Source organism: Pomacea canaliculata, linkage group LG3 (genome assembly GCF_003073045.1).
Source record: "Pomacea canaliculata isolate SZHN2017 linkage group LG3, ASM307304v1, whole genome shotgun sequence".
Taxonomy (NCBI): domain Eukaryota; kingdom Metazoa; phylum Mollusca; class Gastropoda; order Architaenioglossa; family Ampullariidae; genus Pomacea; species Pomacea canaliculata.
Window position 1 is genome coordinate 17,651,471 of NC_037592.1, and position 21,138 is coordinate 17,672,608.

The 21,138-nt window shown below is 37.3% G+C and overlaps 3 protein-coding genes and 1 non-coding gene across 5 annotated transcripts; 1 reads left to right on the forward strand and 3 right to left on the reverse strand.

Annotated features, from left to right (window-relative positions):
- Positions 1 to 693: 693 nt before the first annotated feature.
- On the reverse strand, positions 694 to 3,929 carry LOC112559374 (40S ribosomal protein S11-like). Its single transcript, XM_025230560.1, is given in 5 exon segments — positions 694 to 1,028; positions 1,445 to 1,586; positions 1,589 to 1,649; positions 1,959 to 2,084; positions 3,834 to 3,929. Coding segments are annotated over 5 exon segments (465 nt in total). The 5' UTR covers positions 3,846 to 3,929; the 3' UTR covers positions 694 to 904.
- On the reverse strand, positions 3,434 to 3,512 carry LOC112560938. Its single transcript, XR_003098632.1, has one exon. It is a non-coding gene; the product is annotated as a small nucleolar RNA SNORD35 (small nucleolar RNA).
- LOC112559375 (neurofilament medium polypeptide-like) lies at positions 3,882 to 7,749 on the forward strand. 2 transcript variants are annotated; one of them, XM_025230562.1, is made up of 3 exons: positions 3,882 to 3,962; positions 5,406 to 5,574; positions 7,507 to 7,749. In XM_025230562.1, the coding sequence occupies exons 1-3, from the start codon at positions 3,930 to 3,932 to the stop codon at positions 7,629 to 7,631; spliced, it is 327 nt and encodes a 108-aa protein (XP_025086347.1). In that variant the 5' UTR covers positions 3,882 to 3,929; the 3' UTR covers positions 7,632 to 7,749. The 2 variants fall into 2 exon arrangements, with proteins under 2 accessions (XP_025086347.1, XP_025086346.1); XM_025230561.1 differs by having other exon boundaries at positions 3,895 to 3,995.
- Positions 7,750 to 8,059: 310 nt separating this feature from the next.
- LOC112559373 (CWF19-like protein 1) lies at positions 8,060 to 21,083 on the reverse strand. Its single transcript, XM_025230559.1, has 15 exons — positions 21,016 to 21,083; positions 20,501 to 20,585; positions 19,653 to 19,728; positions 19,161 to 19,262; positions 17,832 to 18,046; positions 17,204 to 17,316; positions 16,829 to 16,913; positions 16,012 to 16,134; positions 15,340 to 15,460; positions 14,910 to 14,989; positions 11,394 to 11,509; positions 10,710 to 10,803; positions 10,326 to 10,439; positions 9,106 to 9,203; positions 8,060 to 8,333 (listed from the first exon to the last, which is right to left on the reverse strand). Exons 1-15 carry the CDS (start codon positions 21,036 to 21,038, stop codon positions 8,192 to 8,194), a joined length of 1,587 nt encoding a protein of 528 aa, XP_025086344.1. The 5' UTR covers positions 21,039 to 21,083; the 3' UTR covers positions 8,060 to 8,191.
- Positions 21,084 to 21,138: the final 55 nt, after the last annotated feature.

The following is a 21,138-nucleotide window of genomic DNA, read 5'->3' on the forward strand; positions in this document are numbered from 1 at the left end:
GTTCTTGCTATGGGATTCCTCAGGCACAAACAAATTTTTTTCTTTAAGCATGCATTCAAACTGAGTTCATCGTAAGAAATTTGCACCTAGTGTTACCTCTTTTTTCGCTCAATACTAATCACTCGGCACTTATGTTTGAAAGCATAATAGATCACATTGCTCAGCCAAAAGCAATGTTTTTCCTGTAATTACACTGCTATTAGTCCAATGGAGGCAATTCAGCCAGGACTGTGTGCAACAAGCCAGCTTTGTTCACACAAAAGTTTACTGAAGACTTAATTCAGCGAAACCTACATCTGAACTTCAAGGGGAAATAATTGGTTGTCTGGTAGCCTTCAGTGTGCACGTCCTACTTCAGTAGTGCCTTCAAGATATGTTGCAAAGGTGCCACCATACACATTTTACTTGCAAACGTCAAACTTTAATGTCACAACTAATTCAACTCTTTGATTTAAAATAAAACTATTTTCATTTCCTTCATATAGTTTTGAGATTAAACAAAGTGTTGAAACACACCTCACTGTATGACAGAACCCGATAGCTTCTACAGTAAATACACACTGAAATAAAATTTTTCAGCATGCATGCTTTTTACTGTTCCTGCTAACGGGAATTCAGAAAACAGAAACAGACTTTTTACCAAACGCAAGTTCCACCCCCAGTACTTTAAACAAAAACAAGCAATTGATGATAAACCCATTTGCAGATGACTTTATTTGTGGGAACAAAAAATCATCTGAATGATGATGCATTTAAGTTGACAGGACATCAGAGCTCTGCACTTTCCATGGATGCAGCAAAACTGCACAGTGATAGATGTACATACCATGCCATTTCTGCTGAACGTTAATGTCAAAATGCACACAGAACCTCCAATTCCTTTCAGAAGAACGAGCCAATACCATTAGAATTTCTGGAAACCCTTCTTGGCTCCAGACTTGGCTGTCACTTTAAGAACATTGTACCGCACGGTCTTGCTTAGAGGCCTGCACTCTCCAACAGTGACCACATCACCGACTTTCACATCTCTGCACACATATCAGAGGAAAAACACATTTAGCCAGCATGAAAACAAGAAAAGAATTACATAGACAATATCAACAAACCAAGCATTAATAGATGTCTATGGGTGGAGTTACGGAAAAACACATCTGCACAGCTGAAGTTGTTCTTTTTAGCATTCAGTGCTACTTTAACAGACAAGGACCAAAATGCTCAATAGAAATGTCTTCTGCAAGCCACTCTCCTGGTATCAATAGCCAAAAATAAAGGTGATTACATGCAAATAAAATCAGAAAGTGAAGCTTTAATGTTAACCATTCTTTAAATATACAATAGGCAAAAGAAAAGCATTTTTGAAGCTGATAAAGCTGCAAAAAGACTTGTGGCAATATGATTGGTCTAGTATGTCATATCCATCATGAACAGCAATAAGATCACCTACCTGAAGCACGGACTGAGGTGAACAGACATGTTTCTGTGTCGCTTTTCAAAGCGATTGTACTTCTTAACGTAGTGCAGGTATTGCCGACGAATGACAATTGTGCGCTGCATTTTCATCTTGAGCACCACCCCAGATAAGATGCGCCACGAATGCTTACGTTGCCAGTGAAGGGACATTTCTTGTCAATGTAGGTTCCCACAATAGCCTACATATAACAAAAGAGAAAGTTTAATAATCTTTCCAGCCTGGCACTTAATCCTTTAAGGCAAAACACAAAGAAGGATGCTGCCTTAGTTCAAAAGATTTACCATCTTTACACGATTGTCCCAGAAGGACCATCCTTCATCAGTGCAGTTATAGAGCTAAATACTGTCATGAAAATTATCTCATCACAGACAACAATTTTCTGGCTACAAGTATGCGAACAAGTTAACTTTATCATTACATGAACATGCTTTTACTGAAAATAACCAACTGCCTTTTGATCAAAAACCAAGATGGACTGATCTACTACCTCACGTGGTGTTTTGAAGCCAAGGCCAACATTGCGAACATAGCGCAAATTTTTCTTGGACTTCCCGGTCAGGATGGACTTTTTATTAAGAAATACAGTTGGCTGCCTCTGAAAGGACCTCTCTGTCTGAAAACAGAAAAAAAGTGTGGCATAAAAAACCATCGACAAAAGAACCTTCTTTACAGGATCTTGTTAGCTAAATTGTATGTTGTCTCAGCATCCAACTCTTAAGCTGAATGTTTATCACTACCTACGACTGACTCAGTTCTGGATAACATTCATCAACACTCAATGGTTAAGAAGACCATCGTGATGTTTTCATCACTGCCAGCAATTTGTGATCAAAGCTTGAATAAGCATATTGTTTCTTCAGCTAAACATTTATTACTGCTATCTTCGACGCTTAGAGCCCAATGAGCCAGGATCATGGCTTTGCCAGGGAACGCAATTTTAATTACTTCTATTGCAAAGTTTAAGCTTGCCACTTTCCATAAAGGTGCAAGTTTCTTGGTGTAATACCTACCCAAGACCATCAATAATAAAAACAAAAATCACAGTCGTACTCAGTCTTCAGTTATTAGCTATTGTTTTTTTTAATACTTATATGCAGTGCTGTAAGAATTAACCGGCTCAGTTCTGGATAACATTCATCAGCACTCAATGGTTAAGAAGACCATCGTGATGTTCTCATCACTGCCAGCAATTCGTGATTAAAGCTTGAGAAAGCCTGTCGTTTCTTCAGCGCTCATTAGCTTAACATTTATCACTGCTGTTATCGCTTAACCCTTAGAGCACGAGTCAAGATCATGGCTTTGCCAGGGAACACAATTTTCATTACTTCTATTGCAAAGTTTAAGCTTGCCACTTTCCAAAAATGTGAAGGTTTCTTAGTGTAATACTTACCCGAGACCATCAATAATAAAAACAAACATCACACAGTCATCACAATCTTCAGTTATTAACCACTATCATCCTTGTTAATACTTATATGCAGTGCTGTAAGGATTAACCGGCTCAGTTCTGGATAACATTCATCAGCACTCAATGGTTAAGAAGACCATCGTGATATTCTCATCACTGCCAGTAATTGAAACAGCTAAAATGATCATGTTGTGTTGCCCCAGTGATACATTGAATATTTGCTGCACTGTGCTACAATCTAATATTAGCAAGACTGGTGTCAGGATATTATAAGCTGATATTTTAATAGTAAGATATATGCAGTGATAACTTAACTGAATGCTTTATTTGTAGCTCTAGTGTCAGTGATGGGTGGTTAGTAGATGTCTCATGTTATCGATTCGTTATTTCTTAACTGTCTTTGACTGTTTCAACATCAGTTTCTTATTCGCAAAATTCACACCTATTTCGTACAATAGTTTGACTAGAGAATAACATCTCAACCACTGTAAAACAAGCAAGTCTTAAGCTTTAAAGTGTTAATCATCTCAGTAATAATATGCTGTATGACCCTAAGTTCTGGCTCAGCTCTGGATAACGTTCATCACTGCTCTTTACATATGAAGACCATCGTGATTATTCTCATCATTGCCAGTTTGTGGTCGAGAATTTTTCGCAATAAATAGATATGTCATTGTAACTATTAACCCATGTTACATAAAAATAAAAATTATACTAAGTTAAAATCGCTCATGGTTCTGTAAGACATCCAATGATAGTATCGTTGTGTACCTAAAAACAGCAGCGTGGTCATACTTCGCACGGGCCTAAACTTTTATAATTCAAACTGCAGCATTCCGATCTTCAACTTTTTAAAAAGTTGCTTATTAACAAGAGTTTCACTAAATTCTAAGTCATGGATAAACTAAATAATAAGACAGCCATCGGAGAAACTTATTGCATGTTCTAACATACCTGTTCCGCCATGGTGAACGAGTGAGGAAAAGACCGGAACGGGGTTCACACGTTTCCCTTGCAGGGGCTGATGTGTGAGAGTAGCCACCCCTGAATATGTCTGCAAGGACGCTTCGCCAAGCTACCGCTGTATATAGTGATTTATTTGTACACTGTTATCCAGTATTTCATTTCTTTAATTTTTTTATGTTTGCTTATATCGACCATACAAACCATTTTAAGTAATTTGAAATTTCTTGCTAAGCAATGGTCATTGCTTACGTGGTCTAAACTTAATACGCATCTTTAGAACGGTGACTTCGCTGTGACCCTGAGCGTGTATAACTTGTGTCTGTAATTTGCTTGGTGAATGAGCGGGTGTATGTTTTAGAAGTGAGGATGTCTGTTGCATACGAATATAAGAAATATAATTAAAGTCTAAAGTATGCAGAAATAGACTGTTCCAACCTTAATCCATCTTGACGCAGCACTATCTTGAAAATCAAGGGGGAAATAGGTATACCCAATTACATTTTTGAAAATTATCTTTGGACAAAAGGCTTCATAAAATATGATTACTGGGCTGTTTAGTCTGGATTCTAATACCACAGACCATCAGGAATAAACAAACTTCAGTTATGATGATGATAAAAAGCTCTAGTGTATTAAACAGGCTCTAAAAAGGTGAAAAATGCCACTGTGCAATAGCATTAGTGTTGTCTGGATGTGAATACTACCATGAAAGTCCTGATAAAGAATAATGAGCAAACAGATCACTGAAGATTAAGAAGTATGAGTTACATCCATTAAGCTTATTACAAGTTGTTTTTATGATCTATCGTAAAATGTTGCTGTTTCCATGAACCAAGTTTCCAGTATTTCCCTTTTGTAGTGTTTATCCAACAGACTGGATTTTTTTAAAATCACACAATATATAATTTTATTCTGATAATATCAAGGTTTTTATCTATATCTGAATCACAAAAATCTTCACAATCATAGCACTTTTCTTCTTCTAAGGAACCCATGCCATCTAAAGCCTCAAGTAATACTTGTTTACAACCAGCAGTTATGTTGACATGATTGCTCATGCCATTTTTCTTAAAAAAGAAAGGGCCATCTGGAAAAATTCATATATTCCATTAAATGCATTTTGATTCCCATCCTAAGGGACAGAGCTATCAAAATGGTTCTCCTAGTTAAACGGTAGAGTTTTATCCCTTTTATTAAAATATTTCATTTGTAAAAATTATTGAGTATGTAGCAGACAATACATCTGAGTTAGTTTTACAATGAGAGCAAAATCATAGTTACAAAATGTTGGCAACTTGATAACATCAATTCTTTAACAAGTCTCCCACCCGACTCTTAAATTGTAGATAAGCAGGTCTATCTATTTTCGGTTTTTAGATATGTACAACAGTACAAGCCAGAGGATTTTCAAAACGTAACAAAGATTTTGAATGTTATCCACAGACTCAGATATCAGTGGTTTTAATTATTGTGGTTATGAGTTTTACATATAATGTTTCTGGGTAATGTGTTGTATCAGAAATACATGTTTATAAAATAGTAGCCATCTTTATTTTCTAGATTTTCAAGCCGGCACGCTTACAGCTTGCTGCTTGTAACTATGGTAGTCAAGGTGATTCTGTAAAATCTTCCAGTCAACCTCCAGCAGAGCAAAAGTCTGCAAGTCCAGAAAAGCCTGCAAGTCCAGAAAAGCCTGCAAGTCCAGAAAAGCCTGTAGCACCAGCTGCAGGTAAGAAACTAAGCAATTATGATGGATCTTTAATTTTTATTTAATACTTGTATTACGAAGATCTGAAAATGTGAAAAGAATTCAATGCCAACTTGCATACCCTTTTTTTTTAAAAAAACAATCTAAATTGTTATATTTTCTGAAAATATTTTTTAGGTGGTGTGGGGAGAGAAGGGAGTGAGACTAGGACACACAGATCTCAGGCAAATGACAAATAAAGAGAAAAATGATCATTTATCATTGTTTGCTCCAGTTTCATAAAAGAAACCAAAAAGAGAGATTATATCTCACAGTGAAGCAGGCAGTCTGAACTGTGAATAGAATGTTGTATCTGTTGTAATATAGTATGATTGATAAGTTAAATTTTGGAGAGGGGTGGGGTAAATTAGTTTTTAAAAAACCAAACTCAAATGAAAAGGAATGCTTTAGCAGTAGGATGGGGACGAGGAAATGGGCTTGTCTTGTGTTACTGTGTCGTCTAGATGCAAGACAATTTTTCTGCAATATAGAATGACAAACAAAAAGAAGGTATCTAACAGACAACCCATGGGAGCAGAATGGCCACAATTACTGCTAGATAATTCCATACACTGTGTTATTATAATTTTTAAATATTTCAGTCTACAATAAATGTGAGCACAGAAAAATAAGTGTTAGTACTTTTACCCCCGACATCTTTGAGTTTTTTTAATATGAAATATTTGAAGTATCCAAATATCTGAAGTATCCAAATATCTTCTTGACATACTTCAAAGGATTCAGAATAAGGCTACTCATCTCATCTGCAGACCATCTAGATGTAGACATAGATCCCCAATTATATGCGCTCTTCACTGGCTGCAGTCATGGACCATATAGCCTACAAACTTTCCACTTTGATTTACTCCAGTTTCTGGCACCAGTCCTCAGTTTCTCTCAGAACTCACTTCCATCTATTCACTTACACAACTTCTTCGTTCAACTTCCGACACCAAGCTTCTTTGGGTCCCACTAGTCAAGACAAAGACGTATGGACAGAGGTCTTTCTCCTACCAAGCCCATTAACTTGGAACAGATTAGCAGTCAGCCTTTTGTCACTCTGATTTTCTTACCACTTTAAGTCTAAACTTAAGACGCATCTTTTCAGAACGACTTCTCTGTGACCCTCTCCTGACCATAAGCATGCATAACGTGTCTGTAATTATGTGCATGACTGTGTGTTGCAGAAGTGAGCGCCTGTGTGTCTACAAATGTGGGTGCATGATTGCGTATGCTTTATGTAAAGCACTGTAAGCAATTCTTTGGAAAGGCGCTATATCAGTCCTCATTATTATTAATAATTATAAGAAAAGCAGTATATAGAATCAGTTATATTTAATAAGTGCAGAATTTTATAAAAATTATTTAATCAAGTGATAATGCTAGACTCAGAATAAACCTGCTAGCGTACTGGCGACATCTGAAGGCTTGTCAGTTTTTGGAATGCTTTCTTTGTCCTTTAATTCTGACGTGGTAGATCCTATCTTCAACAGATGTTAGAAGTTTGAGCTGACATGGAGGTTATTCCTTGTCATCATGCTACTTATAACCTCTGCTCTGAAGCTAGCAGTAGTTTTATATCAATGATTAAGATGCAAAGCAGCCTGCTAACTTTCTGTCACATGCTGACGTCAGATACAAGTTTGTCTACTACAGCATACTTGGGAAACTGTCACATCTAGAGGATGCATGTCCCTGGAATTTTCCAGGGGGTAAAAACTGGGTTGATTAGAACATTTATGCCACAGAAAATGTGGTGGATGAGGTAATCCAATGCTTACATAAGTGCAAGTAGTTGTAAGAACATTTAAGCATTGAATTCCTGCATCTTCCACAAAGTGCAAATAGCTGTAACACCATTTATGCCACATAGCGAATGGATATTTACACAGTAAATGTTTCTTTCTTCAACAGGTTCAGTCAAGTACATGGCAGAGCAATTGTTTCATTATACACCAACATCCTTCTTTGACTTAGACGTGGAAATGGCAGACATGCGCTTACCTCAGCCATCAAGTATCAAGGCCAAACCTTGTTAATTAACAAGTTGGAAGACCCTAGCTGCCAATATCAAAGGACTAATGGCATGATTTGTGATGTGAAAGGTGCATATATAAATTTTTGCACTAATAAATTTTTTGTTCTAGAGGTGTGAAACAGATATTTTGTGCATTCTGTTAAAGATTTAATCTTTGTTGCTAGGGTCTAAGGTCGTAAAGAGCATTCACCTCAAACAGCCCTATTCTCAAAAATCTAATCGTATGCCTGAGTAGTAATAACAATATAATGCTTGAAAAGTTAAATGTTGCAAGATTAGGGTTTGGATTAGAGTCATTACAAGGACATTAAAAATGGTGATAGTTGCTTGTCATCTGGTAGTATGAGCAGGCATATCTGAGCACTGACATTAATGCATCTACAGTCCCATATTTCACAAACATATTATTGACATACAGACTCTGAAATGGACTTTTTCCAAGAAGTTTACTGAATTTGAATTTTATTACAAGGAACATGCATACTTTCACAGTGTAAAACCTACATTTTATCAGCTGCACATCACAAGGCTTACATGAACAATTGCCATTTGTGTGACACATCAGAAAAAGTTAAAATCAAAAGCTCTGAATTTCTCCTTAAATACAGCTGCCATAGACGACTCCTCTTCTTTACTTGATTTGCAACTTCTCCAGTCTACTCGTTCTGGCATATTGAGGATCGCTGGTTCTCCCAACACTTCCCTGTATGAAAATATGTCACAAGAACCCACACGTGCACACACACACACATATACACATTGTTAGTAAACAGGGGATAAAAGGATTGTAGAGTTGCATTATACACCTCTCGTAAGTCATTGACACTGCATTTACCTCCATAAAGATAACCAAAATTCACAGATTTAATGATGCATGACACAGCTTGTTTCCCAAGTGCGAGAAAAGAACGTCCATTATGGGACAGGACACAGCAGAGCACATGAAAGGACAGGCGCATGTACTTCTTGTCAGCTGCCTGTATTGCAGTGACCAAGAAGACAGTCGGTGACAGGCAGGATGGAAAGGTCTCCATTGCAAAAGTGTTAATACACTGTGACAAAACTATGGCTTGGCCAAATCTAGCCGGCCAACGTTTAAGTTAATAATTTTGTATGGCATGCACAAGATGCCATAAAGATCCAAATGGCAGAAAAAAAAAAGGTTTCCTTCCCCTGCCATAGAAAAATGACCATTTACCATACAACAACTGGATGTGATTCAAGGCTATGTGAGCAATCTAATCCTGTAATATTAGTATTAATGTTTTCTGTTGAAAAATGTACAGAACCCATAGTCAAACACATCAGTAAGAGTTCACCTCCTTGCTCCCATATTCCCTATATTTCATGGGGTTTTTTTTTGGAGGGGTGGGTGGTGTAAGGGGTTATTGAAGTTACACCCTATGAATATCTTATAACCAAAGACATGTATTCAATGAGGAAATAGGAAACTCGATATTTTAAGGAATGTGTACCTGCCAAATTGAAGAGGAAATTTCTTTTCTATTCTGTGAAGCAGTCTGTCTCCTGAGGGTAGCTCAGCATAGAAGTAAGGTGCACCAGCTGGTACAATCTACAAAATATGTTAAACAGTCTGATCTGTGTTTTCAAGTCTTCTATTTGCATGGTTTAAAAAAATGAATAGGAACTATGTCAAGCAGTTTATGTAAACTTGAATCTCTGTTATTTTTAGGAATACAAAGCCTAAACACATTTTATGAAAAGTATTTCATTTCTCTTTAATAATAATAATAAAGGAAATGTATACAGCACATTTCTCTAACAAAAGACTCAATGTGCCTTAAAAAAGGGTGATACAAAGACACAAAATTCACATAGCACACATATAGACACAGACCAACACATGCCCACAAACAGAGACATTAATGACCATAAACAGAAGACAGAAAAATCTGCAAAGGAAGCATACCAGGGCAATGCAGTGTAAAATAAAAATGACTGGTAGATAGTGTGAACACAAAAGGTGAGGATGAAGTGGCAGAAAATACAGAGATGTTGCAATGCACACAAACGCAAAACTCCAACAAAAACGAGACACAGCTGTCAATTCTGGCTCTTACAACAATGAGCGGCATAGCAGTTGCATCAACAGTCATGGGAAAATTCACAGTTAAATATATGTCACTGACACAGGCATCCAAAAGCAAAGCAGCAGCAAGATGGCAATAATAAAGCTTGCGATATAGTGTCATACCCCAGCTCTATGGGCAAGCTCAGGATGTTTCACAAATCTCAGTCATCACAAATAATGATGACAGAGAACAAGGATGAAAAGACAGACAAAGAAGTAGTCTATAAAAGGAAGCAACTGGGTTCAGGTACAGATAAACCATCCAGTGTAACAGAAGTACCAATGAATGGTGGACACAAAGTGTGATACAAATCTCTTGGCAAAGACAAGAAATGGAGAGCAGTTGGGTGAAGTACATCACTTTAACCACACAATATCTGGCATCTTCTAGGTGTCATACATATAATATTTTAGAAAAGATTGAACAACAAAAAACACAAGCTTATCAAATGTAAGCAACATTCTGATTTTGGTAGGGCCTAGCTGGTTCTTCCTATGCAATCACAACACTGCTGGCAAGGACATGGTGTTTACTCACAGTATTCTAAGCATACTGGAGCTTAAAATGTTTAGCAGAGCTAATGAACAGTGCTGATTCCTCACTTGTTTTAAATCAGAATGTTTGGGAATTTCATGGAGCTCAATACCCTCACTTTCTGCACATTGCATGAATGTATCTTTGACATCTGGTACCGAGTCCTTGGGAACTGGAACTGCCTGAAACAGGATATATCTGTCTGGTAATATGCTGCTTACTGCTTGTCCGGCAAATGGTGGTAATAGGGAGAACAGAAAATTCAAACGTGCAAATTTTGCAGAACTTCCAAAATGCATGATTTTTTCCCATATATTTTAGAACCATTAACACATCTTAGATAAGCCCTGCACTTTGCACCCATTTATCTACACACGCATTTTGGTCATGTGAATATATGATCATATTAAGGAATCTCATCACAATAAAAGAAAGAGACAAGCACACAATACCTGAATTTGCAGATGCTGTGTTTTGTAATTTCTTTCAAAAAACACTGTTGCTTTACCATCCATCTTGAAGCATTTTCTTAATGAGGTTTTGTATGTAAATACTTTAAGGATAAACTAAGAAATTTAAGAACACAAAATGTATAAAAATATATAGGTATAATTCTTGATAAATGTCAACACTAGAAAATACTAGTTAAGTGGCATTTGGTCTTCAATAAGACTCCTGATGCATAATCACGTAAATCTTTGTGTACCAGTTTGGGTGTGGTTACTATATCTGGCTTTAACAGTTTAGTTCCCATTGAAAATGAACAAAGCAACTTGTCTCCAAGAAAAAAAATTATTAAAATGATTATTAAACTTTTCTGAAAGTCTCAAAAGCTTGTTTGTATCTGAGTGTGTGTGAGAATATATGTTCGTGTGATATCACTATTATCTTCAACATGTTACCTACATTTGTCTAGAAAAGAAAACAGGTTTTAAGCATAATAAAAAGTCATCAATATAAAAAATAGACAGTGGAGTTTGATTACAGGATGTTAAAATTGCAGCCAAAAGAAAAGATTCATGACAACACTAAAAAGAAAATATATGTTAAACAGCATTTATAACTCACTTCCACTCTGAAAATTGAAAAAGTTATTATATGTAATTTTGTATTGAAGACTTCTATAAAAAGGATATTTCTCAATTTCTTCTAGGATATCTGATGAAGCAGCAACAGTGGACTGATGATGGTGTATTGGAAGGATCAACACATGATCTGGCACGAGTCCACCCTTTGCTAGGGCAAGATATGTCTGCAGGCAGATTGTATGGAAAAATAGTATATAGGAACACACAATGCACTGGCTGCAATGCATCTGGTTCTTTGTGAGTACCTACTCCTAAAATCAGATAATCATCCACACACAATGAGTAAGTTCACTAATAGCCATAGATGAATATCAACATGCTGTAACTGCTTGGACTCCAGTTCATCTGCATCATAGAGACCATAGCAGTATGTACAAACATTTGCATACTTTGCATAATCAGATATATTGACAAATAAGTCTAGTTTATTCAGGTAATTGCAAACTATAAAAGTTCTGACAGAAATGCAAACCCCTTTAAAAGTAATTATTGATCAGTGTCACAACTGGAAGAGGAAATCCCACTTACTGTTTTAAAAGATTTCATGGCTTATTTTGCAGAGCATCAGATTTATAATATTCTTATAAATCTTCCCCTGCATAATTATTATACATTTATGACATACATCAGTCCTCTTTATAAAAGTATTTACAGTTTAATTCTTCTCCTTAGATAACCCTAATAAATACAGGACTATGCTTGGAAAATGTTTCAAAATGATAATAACCGGTGATCTTTTCATACCACAGCACCCCAGCCAAAGTCAGGCTCACCATGCTTTACAAATACAAAACACGAAGTAGGTCTATAGCAGTGACGACTGGCATCAGATAGAAAAGACTGGCAGTTGACAGGAAACATGAAAGCTATTAATGCCCCCCCCTCCCCCCCCCAGAAAAAAGAAAAAAGCACTGGTCTATACAAAGGGGAACAAATCAAGCAATATAAAAATGCAGAGAGCTGCCTTCCTCAAGCCTGTAAGGCAGGGGTGGGCAACATACGGCCCGCGGGCCGAATCCGGCCCGCGACGGGATTTTGACTGGCCCGCAGACTGTTTCTGGTCGTACATGATAATGTGGCCCGCGGCCACACTCTGCCGCGATCTCCCACTACATGTACTACTTACTTGCTCACTGCGTCGAATACTAGTGACTGTTAGTTATTTTGGTTCTTTGTTTTCAGTTAGAATTAGATTTAGAAGTCGGCAAGAAAGCAGTATGTTTGTTGTACAGTGAAAGTGTTGCCGTGATGAGAGAGTACAACGTTAGCCACCATGATGCGACGAAACATGCAGGCTATGACAGGCTATGGCAGGCTATGGCAGGACTATGGCAGGCTATGGGAGTATTATGGCAGGCTATGGCAGGACTTTATCAGCAGCGGAACGGCAAACAAGAGCAACAGAACTGGACAGAAAACTTGTAAAGCAGATGAATGTATTCGTCACAACCAAAGTAGCCCAGAAAGCTGCTACTCATGCCAGCTTTGTAGTCGCATACAACATTGCCAAGCACAGCAAATCGTTCAGTGATGGTGAATTTGTCAACAAGTGATGCTCCATGTAGCTGATCAAGTCTGTCCACAGCAAAGAAAGAAGTTTGAAGAAGTCAGTTTGTCGAGAAGAACTGGGGTTCGCCGCATTGAAGCAATTGGTGAAGACCTGACATCACAACTGAAAAGGCAGGTATCTTCATTTCAGCTGTTTTCCTTGGCATTGGATGAAAGCACTGGCATCGATGACACTGTACAGTTGCTCATCTTTGTACGAGGCATTTCAGAAAAAATTGAAGCACAGAAGAATTGCTGTCAATGGAATCAATGAAAGACACTACTACCGGGGAAGATATTTTTGAATGTGTGGAAAATGCCATGCATACAATGCAATTACCATGGCAGAAAATGGTCAGTACACATGTATTACTACGGATGGTTGTCCATCTTTGACAGGAAAGAAAGTTGGTCTACTGAAGAGGTTGGGTGACCGTGTTGCAGAGGTCGCTTGCACCAGGGAGCTGATATTTCTACATTGCATAATACACCAAAGCGCTATGTAACAGTGTGCTTGACATGAAACATGTTGTGGATCCAGTTGTGAAAATTGTTAATGTCATCAGGCGAGAGGTCTAAATCACAGACAGTTTATCACACTTCTGGAAGATTGCGGCTCGGATCACAGTGATGCTTTGTATCAGACCGCTGTGCGCTGGCTGAGTTTGGGGAAAGTTCTGAGGCGTGTCTGGGGCCTGAAAACGGAAATTTATTATTTTTGGAGATCAAAGGGAAAAAATGCAGAATATCCTCAACTCAGAGAATCCGAATGTCAATCAGAGCTGGTGTTTGCAGTTGATCTCTTTGGACATATGAATGAATTGAACACCAGACTTCAAGGGAAGGGCACTTTTGCTCACGAAATGTACTCAACAGTGAAGGCATTCAGGATGAAGCTAAAACTGTTTTCTCGCCAGCTCAGTCAGAATATCACAACACACTTTCCAACACTCGAAACTATGGCACCCCAGATGATGTCAACCGAGAAATACACCAATATGATATCTACACTAGACAATGAATTTGCTCGTCGTTTTGCGGACTTCCAGAAACTTGCTGCTGAGTTTGATATCTTGTCATCCCCGTTTACAACTGACTTTGAAAAGGTGCCGGATGCTCTACAGCTGGAATTGACTGACCTGCAGTGTGACTCTACCCTGAAAGAGAAATTCCAATCTGAAAGCATTGACAAACTTTATGCCTCACTGAATGAGTCCGAGTTTGCCAACCTGAGAAAGATGGCCATGAAACTACTTGTTCTGTTCGGGTCTACATACATTTGTGAGCAAACATTTTCGACCATGAACATTAACAAGACCAATCTGCGTTCCGATGTAACTGATGTTCACGTGCAGTCTTTACTGAGGATGTCTACGTCCGACATGCAGCCAGAGTTCAAGCAACTTGTTGACAACTTTGATCGACCGCAGCTGTCTCATTGACTTCAGCAGCTGTTGAAGTACATTACCTTAACATCATTAAATACTGTTTTCGTTCTCTATGCTTTAAAATTAAAGTTTACGAGTTTACATTAAACATGATTTATTCCTTGCCTAGTTAGATAAATACGCGATTAAGGTATTGATCCAGTAATCTGGCCCGCCAAGGACTTCATTTCCCCATATCCGGCCCGCCGACCGGAGAAGTTGCCCACCCCTGCTGTAAGGCAAAAGGGACATCACTCCAAATTTGTATATCATGGGAAGGGTGGGTGGGGCTGGAGATTTTATGCTGAGCCAACAGCTAAAGCTTTATCATGGTAAGGAGGCAGCCCTGTAAGCAGGTGCCACAGGCCGAAAAAAAAGCAATGTAACAGATGAGATCTGAACCCAGGTCGGTCAGTTTTCATTGTATTGGTTACAGGCACTAACCATTGCAATACCTGACCAGCCATTCACATAATGGTAATATAAAAGAATACCCAAATACAGCTACATGATTTGTATCTTATTATGACATGTTCTTAGAGGATGCTTTCTCTGAATGTTATTTTATATCTAAGGATGTTCCACTCACCAGGTTACCTACACTGACAACTAGATGTTTCTCCACCTCTGCACTGCCCAAGCAGAACCAGCATGGCCCTGCTGCCTCAGCTGTTAATAAAAAGTATTTTCCAGATAGAAACAAAGAAATGCAAAGACAACATGCCACAAAAGTTACAAAACATGTTATAAAGTAAAAGGTAATGATTCTATAGCCTTGAGTAAATGACCTGTAACTGGGTACACAATATTAATCCCTTGTTTTTGACAGCATAATTCACTGGCAGTGAACATTATCTGAACAGCAAAACACAAGATGTGCAGTGAAAATACTAGTTGTAGCAAACAAAGATACTCTCTAAAAATGCTAAAATGCAAGATGTCTGGTGCAAAACATGGCAAAATAGCACACATGAATATACCCTAAAAAACAGACGTCAATTGGCACAGACGTCAAATACCTGTTTTTTGGGGTTTCTTGGCATCATATTGTGCTCTTGAGGACTGATGATGTCTCTTTGTGCCTTTTTTGTCTTCAGGTCTGCTGTTCATGTCATAGAAGAATTGTGGTCCTTCTTCCTCCTATCATGTAAATTATATTTCTGAGTCATAGAGAATTAAGATTATGATGCTGACATTGATTGACAATGGTAGCAACAATCATGATTATAGTGGTTGTGGTGATGACTGTTTTTCTCATAAGAAATGTATCTAAAGAAAGCTGTTACATCTTCATAATTTTGCATGAATGCAGATGACTATATCTTCACTATTCTGATGCTGAGTATCCACTGACTGAACAGTAACCAGTCTGCATTTTATGAAAAGCTCTGTGAAAAAAATATCAAAGATTAAACCTACACATCATTCCAGCTGAACCCTTAAGTCAATTTAAAAATACTCAATAACTTTGTTCATTATTGCCTGATATAAGCAGAGTTAGCATCTGCAAACGTTCACATCTTAAATACTTTTGCCACCTATTAACAATACACAAAATATGTCTATTGTGTACCATGGTTTGACATGGAACAGTGACTCCCTGTTTGCAAATTTCTTAACATTCTTTCTAATGCTGTCAGGGGAAAAGGGGGAACTCTATCTCTCTTTATGAAGGGGACAGCTAGACCAACCTTCTGGGACTGAAGTGCCCTGACTGTTTCTGAATATGGACATTCTGTTACATCAGTGGGCTGTTTGATCAACTCAGCTGCTTCCATCAGTGATAGGGGTGTTATACTGAAAGCATACAGGTACTGAAACGTACAAGAAAAAAGAGTACATCAAAATTCAGACATCTCTTTCTGCCCTGCATTTAATCGGTAGCTTTCGATCATATTTTAATATGGAGCTAATACCTAGGAAATATTGGATTGGGGCTTATCCTTTCTCTTAACACAAAAGCACATGCTACTGTAGAAGGTGCCAGCCAGTTTGTATTTCAATAAAGATTTGTTTTTGGCAGGATGTGTGCAAATGGTATGTACAGACCACTACATGCTCAAACTTCTTACTACCAGAATTTACAATGGAGAAGTCTGTCAGCTGATGCTTCCCTAAAACCTCCCCCCCCCACTTCCAATCCAACACCGCCACATAATTATAATAGTGTAATATAATAGTATACACACAGTACACATATAGTAGTGTAGGCATGATGATGCATGTAGTGGGGTCTGGGAGTGTGGATATATGTGATTGATATTTATTGAGTGGTGGCCAATATTAGGACTTTGCTGTGCTATGTCACTTGGCAAAAATTGAATTCTTTGTTTAAACGAACTAGTGCATAATGAAACACAGTACTTTTCTTATCACTAACAGGTACACTATTCTTGAAACATTACAACATTCATCACTTGCTGCTTCAGTTGCTAATTTCAATTATAATTTATTATGTTAAAGCTCAGAGTGAAACGATTCATATACGAACATAAAAAAAACAATTACTTTTTCTTTTTTCTTGTTGGCAACATTAGCAAGCCCTATGAACCTGGTCACATGTCGTGCTGATTCAATAAGTACTTGGTGGTTTCTGCAACAAACACCATCTAGATTATTCTAGTAAAGGCAACTGCATAAGGGTGATTTTTCAGCATAGCAAGTGATAATCACTTTAGCAAACACAACAAACATTAAAGACAGAGATTTGATGGTGAATGGAATATAAAATTCACAAATAAAGATGAAAACTTAGGCATTGAAATCAATCCAAGTTGGGTGGACTTTATGGCTAGTGCACAATAAAGGGAAAAATGAGTATCAGAACTTTGCATATGTAAAGTAATTATAAGTAGACTTGCATAAATACACAGATTTAACTACCTGTATGGCTGTCTTTCATAAAATATACCCTCCATCCCAGCAAAGTGATAGCGAGGTCGAAGAATACGTGCCACTTCACCAATGGTCAAGGAGTCCTTTTCTGTCTTTCTTTCCTACATTATACAGTTTATTCCTGTTGTTTACCACTGTGTTTGGCTTATAATGATTTTTTTAAAAAAAAACTCTAAAAGCTTGACAAAGAGTTATTCTCTATTTTTTAAATTAGGAAATTGAAAAAAAAAACCCAAGCTTCCTGACAAACATTAAAGCATGAATTCACAGATGATCATGCACATTTATGCACACACACTCTCTCATTCACACAAAGAGTTTCGGTTGTATCGATCCAACTTCAAAACTATCTAGCTCTGCCAGCGAAACAAAAGTCTACAGTCAAATATGACAAAAATTATAAGTAAACATAAAATATAGATTACAAATACAAAATAAAATAAAATAAATTGAAATACATAAACCTGATTGTAATGTTTACAATGCTTGAAATGCTGACATTTTCACCAAGCCACTAAAAGAGTTTCAATCAGCACAGTTTAAGTTTTTACTAGGGATCATCTAAGCAAATAATAATCACTGATAAAATAACTGAGAATCTCTGTCTTCAATTTACCAAAGATGTTGCATATTTGTCCACACCCTTTGGCCACTGACATGTCAGGAGGATATCGACTCCCTTGTATCGAGAATCATTAACCACAGGTGACATTAGGTCAGACACATCCTGGGAGCCAAACGTGTGGGCTTCTCCACGCTCACCTGGGCCCTCAATGCCACTCAGATAAGCAATCTGTAAACCTGCACTTTCTATATATCTTCCCTTTCGCCCTACAACCCCCCACCCCCCAAAAAAAGAAAGATAATTAATACAACTGTAAACAATCTTATAATCAATAAGTACTAAAATTAAATTTTGCATACATATATCACAAATTTTAAATTTACATCATAGAGAATGTTGCACAATGAATGTGAGTGTGAAGCGTGCAATGGGAGAGGGGCCAGCGAATGATAGACAAGTATAGAGAACGAAAGAGTGCCATGTCAGAGACATCATCATCTATGAGAAACAAATTTGGCACTGGTATAAGACACATTTACCTGTGTTAGTTGATTGTGTGCTGTCAAGGTATTTATATTTGTCATCGTATGTTTGAAGTACCATAACAATTCGTTATTAAGACATGCTATAATACCTCATAATCAAGATGGAACTATCCAGGGGTGGTAGTTATGAAATGAGGGCAACATGGGTAACTCAACGACAAGAATCTTGTTTCCAAAATTATCAGTTGGTGTACAGACCCTGCAGATATTGTTTTACTCCCGAAGCCCTAGTTATAAAGCAGGTGCTCAGGGATAAAGAAACATGAAGTGCTCTCTGGGAAGGGAAAGTCTGGACATCACTCTATAATTTTCAAAACAAGACACTTTTTCTTGAGTTTCTAATTTTGCCCTAAGGTTTCTATTAATTGATTACAGAGAAAATTGTGTTTATGTGCCATTGTGAGATTTGTTCTCTGCATCTGTATTGCCAAGCAGCCATGTATATGTTCAGTAAGATAATGGCTGAACGTGTTCGCATGACTCTGTCAGTAATAATTGACATTAATAGCTTAATGATTGGTTCATCTTTCAACCTGGTTGATGTAGTCTTCCATGGGACCATATGGTCATGATCGGGGTTGATTTGAGATGGGTTGTTGATATGGTTTTGGGTCAAAATGACAAGTGACACAATGAACAAGCAGTTGACAAGCACTGTATTTTAAAAACGTACTTTATGTTTTTAGCACCTGACTTAGTCAAAACAGAGCACAAACTGTCAGTTGTTATATAGCAAAATAGGTCCTTGAAAAATGTTGGGTGGTATCTATGAGGGAGTTGTACAACGGAAGATCTTATTAATGATAAGGTTTTACTGTACTTGGAAAAAACTCACCTAAGTATATAATATTAGGACAAAGCTCTCCACCCTCTGGGCCTGGAAAGTAGATGTCCAGCTCAGGCTTACAGGGCCCCAGGATTAATGTTGATATTGGTGCTGTTTAGGAATATGACCAGAAATGACCCTACTAAGATTTTCAGAGATATACCGAGGCAAGTGTGTGTGTGTCCACATGCATTTGATGCATAATCACAAGACATAAAGATAAAAAAATTTTTTAATGACAAACAATACTTTATATCGGTGACAATTAAAATCATTTAAATTCCTAAAAGATCTGTTCTAAAATGACCAAGATTTATGCTAAACAGCTTTAACATGCAAAGATTTTTTCCAACCCCTTCCCCTACCTCATTGTTAAAGTCTATCCTCCATGTGCTACATTCAATGTTTGGCACACATTTTAGCATCTATCTTGCATATATTTGTAAATATTACTCTATGGGTATCCAAGAGGAAAGAGAACTAAGTGTCCTTCATGATCACCTGTTTGTTTTCCTGTCTTATAGGACTCCCAATCTGTTCCATCTCCAGAAAAAAAATCACCAACACAAAGAAGAATCTGGAAGAATTCAACACTTTTTAAAAAAATTCTAAGGCTTTATTGTACTTTACCTTCAAAGTCACATGGGTATATTTGTCTATGTGGTCTGAAAAGCAAATATTTTATATTTAGAAAAAAAGCACAGTATTTTATACAGCCATGTATGCATCTAACATTTCTCCTTTTTGTTCTCACTTTCAGACCCAAAGCTTTCAAATTTCATGGAAACTAGATATATTCTGCAGGAAAAAAAATGTCAATTTAAACTACAAAGTCATAATGAAAATATACCAATGGAAATTGTATAACAATAGCATGTATGCACCAGCTGCACAGGACATATAATGTCAAACCTAGGCATTGTCAAAGTAATGAATTAGTTTTAGTTTAGTTTATAACTTGTTACTCCTCGAGGAGCATAGGGCCACAAAAACACCTTGCCAGTGGACCCAGTTTTGGGCCCATCTGGTTCCGACGTTCTTTGCCTCACTTTCTACTGCTCTTTTCCAAGTCTGCTTTGGTTTCCCAACTATCCTCTTCCCCTGAGAGTTCCAGTCAAGTGCCATCTTATTCCCAGGATATGGCATAGGCATCGGTTGGTAAAGGTCATGAGCTTGTTATAGATGGTGTTTGTCTCTCTCCAGGTTTCAGAACCACATAGTAGGACAACTTTCATATTGGTGTTAAAGCAATCAATTACTTTACCAAAAATTACAACCAAAGAGATCAAAAGGGGGTTGTATATCAACAGATTTTGTTAAGACTAAAACATATACAAAAACCAACATACATCAAAGTTTCCGCTCTTCTTCTGAATGGTGTTGACTCTGTTATACAGCTGTGATATGTTTCCTTCAACATCCCCACAAACTAGCCTGGAAAAAATATATAACAACTTCCTAATTCATACTGGTTAATGAGAAAGCTGCAAACAGAAGGATGGCGAAGATGTTACAAATTATCATTTGAACTGTAATATTTGTGCTAAACATGTCCAGTCAAGCACCACATTCCATACAAATCCCACAACTGCATTGCTTAAAGCTGAGTATGGAATTAACTTTCTAGCACATTGCATTTTCCTTGACTTTGATGCAGATGTCGCTATCAGGTGCTACGGGAGGGAGAGGAGAGTGAGACAATTTATATGCAAAGATATAGTAGAATAAGCATATGCTTTTGTACATTTGGCCCTCGTCCTATACATAAGGAGAGAAAGGAAGAAAAAAAAGTAGCTTGATTTTTATTAACTATTTATTCTGGAAATGTAAGAAATAATAGAAAGAAGAGTGATATTGTTCTCACACTCTTAGTTGTTTAGAAGCCATTTTCAGAAATGAAAGTAGCGCCAACAACAGTCTCTGCTTTTTTATACCGGAAATAGTATCGAATAAAATAAAACAAATTTTTTTAAAAAAAATCATTATG

What these genes read in the sequence shown, in the direction of transcription:
- LOC112559375 (XM_025230561.1), top strand. Translation starts at nt 3,930, where the DNA reads ATGTCTGCAAGGACGCTTCGCCAAGCTACCGCTGTATATAGTGATTTA. An exon ending in TATTTGTACACTGTTATCCA is followed by an intron (nt 3,996 to 5,405) that starts GTATTTCATTTC and finishes TTTATTTTCTAG; the next exon opens with ATTTTCAAGCCGGCACGCTT. An exon ending in GCCTGTAGCACCAGCTGCAG is followed by an intron (nt 5,575 to 7,506) that starts GTAAGAAACTAA and finishes TTTCTTCAACAG; the next exon opens with GTTCAGTCAAGTACATGGCA.
- LOC112559373 (XM_025230559.1), bottom strand. Translation starts at nt 21,038, where the DNA reads ATGGCTTCTAAACAACTAAGAGT. An exon ending in AGAAGAGCGGAAACTTTGAT is followed by an intron (nt 19,729 to 20,500) that starts GTATGTTGGTTT and finishes GAATTCTTCCAG; the next exon opens with ATTCTTCTTTGTGTTGGTGA. An exon ending in TCCTAATATTATATACTTAG is followed by an intron (nt 18,047 to 19,160) that starts GTGAGTTTTTTC and finishes GGGGGGTTGTAG; the next exon opens with GGCGAAAGGGAAGATATATA.